The sequence below is a fragment of the Antrostomus carolinensis genome, unplaced genomic scaffold, assembly GCF_000700745.2.
Source record: "Antrostomus carolinensis isolate BGI_N321 unplaced genomic scaffold, ASM70074v2 scaffold8470, whole genome shotgun sequence".
Lineage (NCBI taxonomy): Eukaryota > Metazoa > Chordata > Aves > Caprimulgiformes > Caprimulgidae > Antrostomus > Antrostomus carolinensis.
The window spans coordinates 98,423-106,893 of NW_010286546.1; the positions used below are offsets into that span (position 1 = coordinate 98,423).

The 8,471-nt window shown below is 34.8% G+C and overlaps 1 protein-coding gene across 1 annotated transcript in view; it reads right to left on the reverse strand.

The window, feature by feature from the left end:
* Positions 1–8,471, reverse strand: part of SLC17A6 (solute carrier family 17 member 6) — a 28,716-nt gene that overhangs the window by 3,613 nt on the left and 16,632 nt on the right. Inside the window, exons 2-8 of the mRNA XM_010174596.2 lie at positions 8,085–8,199; positions 6,167–6,254; positions 5,979–6,065; positions 4,941–5,083; positions 3,555–3,704; positions 1,206–1,338; positions 435–545 (exon numbers count right to left, since the gene is read on the reverse strand). Coding sequence (XP_010172898.2) covers positions 435–545; positions 1,206–1,338; positions 3,555–3,704; positions 4,941–5,083; positions 5,979–6,065; positions 6,167–6,254; positions 8,085–8,199 — 827 coding nt within the window. The remainder of the gene's footprint in view (positions 1–434; positions 546–1,205; positions 1,339–3,554; positions 3,705–4,940; positions 5,084–5,978; positions 6,066–6,166; positions 6,255–8,084; positions 8,200–8,471) is intronic.

Consider the following 8,471-nt stretch of genomic DNA (forward strand, 5'->3'; position numbering starts at 1 on the left):
GAAAAAAAGGCTGATAATTAGACCCCAAAGTAATAAAAATGTGCAGCACTAACAAAGCATTTAACTAATATACAGTGGGAAAAAATAGTGAAAGGCTTATATTTAAAGACATGTAAATTTAAGTATCATTGAATAATAAGAGTACATTTGTGTTATAAGTTTGATTTCAAGATAAATCTGTAGTGTTCATTAGCACTTTCTTGCAAAGGAAGCCTAATTTGCTGCAATAAATATGGAAAATATTGAAGTATTTCAGCAAAGAAGATCTAATATAAAAGATGAGGTACTGATTGTACTTTCTTTTGTAATGATCATAAATAATATCATTTGGAATTCTGAGGTTTTTTAAAATTACTATCAATTAATCAAAACCAAATGAGATGTTCTATCTCTTAAGATAAAATAATTTACTAATAACAGTAATATAATCTTACCAGATATGGCGAACCCACTAAAGCCCACAGCAAGCACTAAGAATGAAATAGCCACTCCTTTACTGTGAGAATATCCCACCACGAGAAGAAGAGTTGCTTCCATACCAAAACCTGGGGAAATCATAAAGAAAATCAGGCATCAGATTTAATTTCCTCTCAAATATTGCAGGCCTCAGGATATGGTAAGATTTCATAGGAAGACAGAGGCAAAACTTTACCTCAGAGTGGAATATAATCAAGTATTTCTTTCATCCTTAAAAAACACGTGTTCTTGCTACCTCAAATAATCCTGATTTTATTCTTTGTACACTTATTTATGGTTACTTCCTCTCAGTTTTAAGATGTAAAGAAATACCTGTCATTTGGTTAGGTCATTCCAACCAACCCTGATGGGAATAGACACTTAACCTGCTTATGAATTTTGCAGCCCATATCACAGCCAGGATTCAGCTCATGTGACTTTAACCTCTCAGAAATCAGATATGTACTCTCAGGTAGTTGCCTGTGCTCTCTTATTATCCCCCAAAAGCTCATCTGTCTGTCTAACAGTCTGAATTCTCTTTCAAATACCAAACATCTGTATTGAAACTGGGAATAGGAACAACTGTGTTTACTTTTATTTAGTAACCACACCTGTAGTTCACACAAAATGCACAAAATATTGCTTCATAAATACATAAAACCATGCAATCTCTCTGTTTACTGTATACAGCATACTATGTGGACATTGAATCTGTACAAGAAGCTTTTCAATAAAATAGGAAGACTTACCTCCACAGTTCATGATCTTTCTCACAGTAGTGGTTGAAAGAATCTGCTTGCTTCTTAAAAAGTCTGCAATTTGTCCCCCAATAGGAACAATAATTGTCATCACTAAATGCGGCACAGCAGATAAGATACCCACCTAAAATAATCATTAGAAGCAGCAGAGTATTAAACCATAAGAAAAAAATAATTCTTCATTTTCCAAAGCATTCAGCAACTAATTAATTGTTTCTCTTCAGTTCCAGGCTGTTCTAAAACTAAAAATCTTACCTTGGTTTATTAACTGAACAAAACAGGTGATCTGAAGTTGTCATTGATTTTATGAAGGACAGTCAGAGTTTTTAAGAATCTCTGATGCCATGACACTTTTTGTTTATCGTTTTCACAGTTTATATTTAAGCTAATGGCTTTTTCCCGACTTATAGCCCTTCTGCCCTATTTTTAAGAAAATTTATGATCAAATGTGTTGAACTGAGTCACTACATTTCTATTGGTGATGTGCTTGGTGTAGCATTGCCCAGCAAACCTAACATGTCTAAACAGATTCCCTGTGGATCATCCTTACACGCACAATGGCCATTTGCTTTTGATTTCTGACCATCCCTCAAGCTTCAAATTTCACGTGGGCAAAAGATACGCCTGAGAAACTCTGTACATAGTGAAAGAGATAGCATACTAAATATTCATTGACAATATTCAAATGCTACACATACTAGTAAAGTAAGACACTGTAATTATGTGATGGCTGTACCTGAGAAACTCTGTACATAGTAAAGAGATAGTATACTAAATATTCATTGACAATATTCAAAATGCTCCACACACTAGCAAAGTAAGACACTGTAATTATGTGATGGCTGTTCCAAAATACAATATGTTTGAAGACCGTTCCTTCAAAGCAAGGTAGGGTATCTGTGAGCATGGCACGAACTGCCACCTGCTATCTCCTGTCACCATAACTGCCTTGCAGATAGTTTGGTTTAGTACACATGGTATTTTGTTCTCACAGGGAATTCTGGTTATTGTGTGTATCTGAACAAGTGCTTGCACCCAGGGTTTTTTGCATAATTCCAACCTGAACAGTGTATCAGCTAGCTTGATGTGCAGAGCAGACAAACTCCATGAGAACAAAAAGAAAACAAGTTTACTCTTCGATTAAAGTTGTGAAATTGTGCATTTCACTGCAGTTTATATATATGGCAACTATGCAGTGACAGCTAGCTTCATGTTAATAGGTGTTTCTCCCAGTAAGTCAGATATTAACTATGATGTAACTATGGTTTTGCAGTTACTACTTTGAGGTGTTCCTGCCTAAATGATAACTATTCATTTATGAGCATCCATATACACAGCAGGTGAAAACTGACTCTGCTGTCGTTGTTTACAAAGCTCTGCATTTCTTTGAATTCACTCTAAGAAAAATTTTCTAGAACAAAATGATGTGACCATTCTTTTTGCAGGCATAACAGATGATGTTTCAAGCAAAGCAAATCTTCTTAAAATAACTCCAGCTAAAGACAGAAGCCCATCTTTAAATGCAGGATGGCATTATGGAATTTTGACAATACTCCATAATACGGCCACACTTTGGAAGCTTCTCATCTAATTATCACTTACACCACAGTTTAGGGTGACAATACATCATGGAACAGTATTGAAAGAATACAGGTCTCAAAAACACAAACTCCCCTCACTTTCACAAGGAGGAAATCTATGTTATTACAAAGTTTACTATATGCTCTAAAGGCTCGTTTGCATGTATCCATATTTACATCACAGGTCTGATCCAAAATTCATATGAATTATGTGGAAATTTAGGTCTCATATTTTGCACTATCTCTTTTTCACTTCCTAAGTGAAAAATTTTTCACCACATTATAGGGGGATCTAGAAAGGTGATAAATTGTACTATCCTTCCTAAAACTAGGTTGTCCTGCTTTGTAAAATGCACCTGGAAAATGGAACCACTTCTCAATGATTTCTTTACAGCTTCGGTGGGATCCTGCATCCCCTGGTGTGCCAGGGACAGAGTGTAATGGGTCTCTCAATACCTTTCTAATAACATGCATGCTGGTTTCAAGCATTTAACTGGAAGTCTTTTTGCAATGTGGCCCCAAGCAGATCATCACTAAATCTCATCCTGCCTTCACCTTCCCCTATCCATTCCTTTGTCAGTGTGGTTACTTCACTTACATGTGCTGGTTAAGGGAACAGTAACTAGGAGGGATAAGGTCTAAGACTTGCAAACCCATTATAAAGACACAGAACACCTCTTTCCTCTTCCTAACAAGTACCACAAATGTAATTCTGATATTTACTTAGCTAATACAAAAGTTTTATACTATTTTTACATACCTTGCTTATCTCAAATCCAAACACTTCCTCAAAGTAAGCAGGCTGACTAATAAGCAGCAAGTAAAAAGTCCAGCTTCTACAGAAGTTTGCAACAATTATTGCATAGACTGGCATAGATGTAAAAAATTTTCTCCATGGAGTTTTATATTTCTGAAAAATAAAAAGGGGATCCAGTCAACACTTTTATCTTTGTCAATTATCTATCTTCCCTTTTCCTATCTATTATTTTACCTGGACTCCAACAAGCTCATATATGCACAGCTTTATGTATCTGAATACCAGTAACTCCAATTATCATAAAATACATGCATCTGTGTTTGGATGATCAAGATTTGATTTAAAAGCATAAGCAAGTAAAAATTACTACAAAATGCAGAGGTGGAGAAACTCAATGATACTCGGCTCTATCACAACACGCATATACAAGTGCCGTTATTTCAATCATGGAAACATGAACATACTAAGTCCAAAATAATAATAATGTGTCTTTAAAAGACAATGTTACTGTATCTAAGGCAACAGTCTGATTTTACACTTTAAGTACACAATTTCCTCTAGATTTATTTTAACCATGTATTTTAGCATTTAGATCTTAATCTCAGCATTCTGAATGATTTTTTATCAAGCTTTAGCTGAAACTGCTTGGTCAATATATTTTTGTTTGTTTTCTTGTATTTTTAAAATGAATTGTATAATGAAAAAAAAAAAATATGACAGATGGACAGAACTACAATCCCGCTGAGTCCCAGCACCTCTCCCTGAGCCCAGGATTCTGCCCATCTGTGTTGATCCAAATACAGGATCCAGACCCAGATGAGTGTTTGAAAATCACTTCAGCAAGGTTTCAGGTTGAATTTGGTCTACTGTAGATTTGAATACTGGCTCTTCTTCAAAGAAAACCAGCCCATGGATAGATGTCTGCAATACCTCATGTACCTATTTGTCCTGGTTTTGCTAGGATAGAGTTAATCTTAGAGTAAATAATTAGAGTAAATTACACTTAAGGGAGAACTAAGGATTAAGTGTGACTTAATGAGAAGCCAGCCAGAAAAGATAGCTTGTAACTATGGGACGAAACCAATCACTTCCAAAAAATGTTTAATTAGAAAGCAACAATAAAAAATAGGCAGAAAATATCCAACCTAAATTAGAATTATATGGGCATCCTTTGAAATATCTCATTTCACATAAGGTTTTTGAAAGTGCTTAGAGATATAAGAAACCATGAACACTGCTGAGTGCTATCAAGTATCAACCCAGACACTACCCTAAGAACACCTAAAAATGTCAGATATCAAAGTTGTTGTTGTTGTTTCTATTTGGGGTTTTTGTTTGTTTGTTTTATTATTATGTCACAGGAAACAAGTATATGAGTAATATTCTTACTTCCATTGCACCTAGGAGATTGGCACTCTCTCCAATGCTTTCTTCTATGTATCTCCTTTCTTCATCTGTGATAGTAGGATGCTTTGCAGGACTCTCATATGAAACCAAAAGCCAAAACATGTACCAGACTATACCAAAGCTCCCTTTGGAATGGAAAGAAATACTTTTAAAAGATGCACAGTAAAACAGTAAGCAAGGAAAAAAATCTGTGAATAATTATAACAAATCTCAATGGCAATTGTTACTGCTCTTCTACTGAGTCATTCTAACATTGGATCCTGCAAACAATATTTGTGCAAAATACATGCAGAGCTGGACCACAGTGAAGTCTTTGTTTCATTTATAGAATGATTTCTCTGTAAGTGAATATTCACTGATATTTTAACATCAATTTGTGCAATGCAATGCAATGAAACAGCTTCCATTTCATTTCACCAGACTGTAAAAGAAGTTCCACTGTGCTTTAAGCCACTGTTGTTTGATTACTGCATTAATTTTTTTACCTGTAAAATACAAGATTGTGGCATTGTTTTCAACATAGCAATGCACTTCCTGAGTAGTTTATTTAATTTCTTTAAGGTTCCCCTGTAATTCACATGAGTTTTACACTGCAGAATGAACTCCTTTGGGACATTTTTTTCCATTGGTGTTAAGCTCAGGTAGCACAATGAGTGTGAATGAAGTTATGTAGGTCTTCAGATAAAAATCAGGACATCTTAGGACAGGTACTCTAAACTTACAGTTGCATAAATGAAAGAGTGACATTACATGATCTGAGGTTCTATAGATCTGCATAGCAGTTTGCACTACTTGTACTAGAAGTGATGAAGGTTTCACCATGAACTAGATTTTCTTATTTAACAATGTTGCTTTCCTACTCCTTTAAATTCTGTTCTTTCATTGTCCTTTTCTCTTGACTGTATTTTTAGCTTTATGAACCCATTTATCTTTTTTTTTTTGGCCTCTTAACAGTAGCTTTTCCATTTTTAGAAGGATTAAATCATACAATATTGGAGTGAGACAAGCAAAAATGCATACCATACACATAGAACACAGAAGACCACCCAGTATATTGCACTAGAATTCCAGCTAAAGGCATTGCAATAACAGCTCCTGCATAGGAACCTACAAAACAAGATATGTGTGGATGAAAAGGAAGAAAACTTCAGTCTCAAAATACTTTTATGTTGCAAATGAAAGAAAGACAAAAATAGAGAGTTACTTACCACAAAAGGAAGTGGTTGCTAACCTACTTCTTTCTAACGGAGGGGCCCACTTGCTCCAAATACCGTGGCAGGCAGGGTAGGTGACCCCCTGGGGAATGGGTATGCCACAAGTTAGCTAATGCTGATCAATCACTCACTTCATTGTCTTTGCATCATTTATTTTTTAATTGCTACAAACAAAATTGCATTTCTATAGTCAAGTGTGAGCACAGCCACAGAAAAACTGCAATTTTTATTAAAGTTGACATGTGTTTTGTACATCACTCCAAATCATTTAAGTGACCTTATGGAACAGATATCAAACAGATATGAAACATACTTATTTCCTTTTGCTCCTCATCCCCCTTTCAGAAAAGAATTGCAAAGAATTAAAAAGAATATTAATGCACAAATAACGGAGTCCAAGGAAGGGTGGAAACACAGACCCTCTGGAGTCTTTCTAATGCTGGGCTCAATTCTCCAACCCTCAGTTTTAGTGGCTTTCTAACAGTTTTTGATCTAACATTTAAAATATAATTTAGGAAATGCAGATTACTGTTCCACTGCTCTAAAACTAGAAAATGAGAGTAATAAGAGCTTAGAAATATGATGTTAAGAGAGAAGTTTTTCAGTACTTTTGTCTTTAATGAACCTTCTTGAGCACTTAAAGCAAGTAATTGGCTGATATTAGTTGATTTTATTTTAAACTACTTATTTTTAGGTATCTCTTCAGAACCAGCCTTTAATTTAATGAAAGGAAAACTATGCAGAAACCATAGCATCTTGCAGTGTTGAAATTTTAGGAAATTTAATATGACATATACGTTAATTTTTCACAAAATTTGTGCTTAAAAATTATTAACATGCATGTATAGTTATATAGAGTCAATTTTCTCTTAATTTGATGTTTTGTTTCCTATACAAGAAGTAGAAAAAACTAAGAACTTTTGGCAAATGTTGAGATTACCATAAATGTTGAGATTATCAGTCTCAATATACAAAAAAAGTTGTAAAACACATTCTTCTGTTTTGTAACCAATTTTGTATTTATTTAATCCTTTCATTAATTTTTCAAACAAATATAAAGACATAATCTTAAGATTGTCATGATTTATTGTAAACCTTGTGCAAACAGTCCTGTTTAAGATGTTTTGCATTCACAATTCCTTTGAACAGTACCACAGAAATGAGTGGGTCTAAAAGAGCTATTTTATTTGGTAATTACCCACTTGCCTCTGTCACTCTCCTCTTTGCATCCAGCACACCTCTGTACATGCAGATCACTTTTCAGGAATGGATCCATATTTATACATGTATACTTTAAGAACTTCATTGACAGTTACCTAACTTTCAGGCGCATTCTGCACCCTCTTTTGGAGTCTTTTTATACAATAAAGCACATGAGTTAAAATCAGCTCATGCAACAGAAGTGTGTAGCCCTGAGGAACAAAGAACCGGTGATCACACGCTTAAAAATCTGTCTTACAATAAAGAAATAAACAAAATAATATATTTAGAAGGCAGGCTCAATAGTTTTCTCTCTTAAATCACAGTAAATCTCTCATTCATACCAACAAGAGCATAGTCAAGACCTATGATAGAAGCTTAATTCTTTATCATAGATTTAATCTGTGAAGCTGGACAGCAAATAACTGTTGAGAATAGCGCCAGTATAAACCCTGTACAGGGCAGGATTTCAGTGAAACTTCAGTACTAAATACATATCTCACTGGCTTCTCAGCAAGGGAAAACTTTGCCATGTAATTTTTTAGATGAAGGAAAAAGAAATAACTGTAATTCATACATTGAAATCCATTACACTGAAAAATCAGTAATAAACTGAAAGCAATTTTTATTTTCCCCTGAAAAGTTACAACCACTAATTAAAAGCTAACAATCATCTATCACATGTACTGGTTATTTTATAATTTTTCCATACCTCTACAAGGCCCTGCAAGATCCTAACAAAGATGACACACCCATAGTGCACCCTGGCTGCAGACGGTATTAACATGTTGAGGGAGGATGTCAGCAGTATAGCAGCACCAAATACTCTGCAAAAGTGAGAAAAAAAGGAAAGGGAGTGACTTCAGTGTTGTTCCAATAGACTTATTCCACATATGTTCACATATCTATAGAGATGTATTTAAATGTATGGGAATATACTAACTGCTGGACTGGATTAGTGTCTACTTCCATCTAGTGTAATAACCTGTCCAGTAAGACCCAGGCCAAACATGGGTGTATACGTCTATTTAGCATGGTTTCCTGAGGAAATACATCTTATGCAATCACAAGTATAGAACTTATGCTCCCTATATATCCC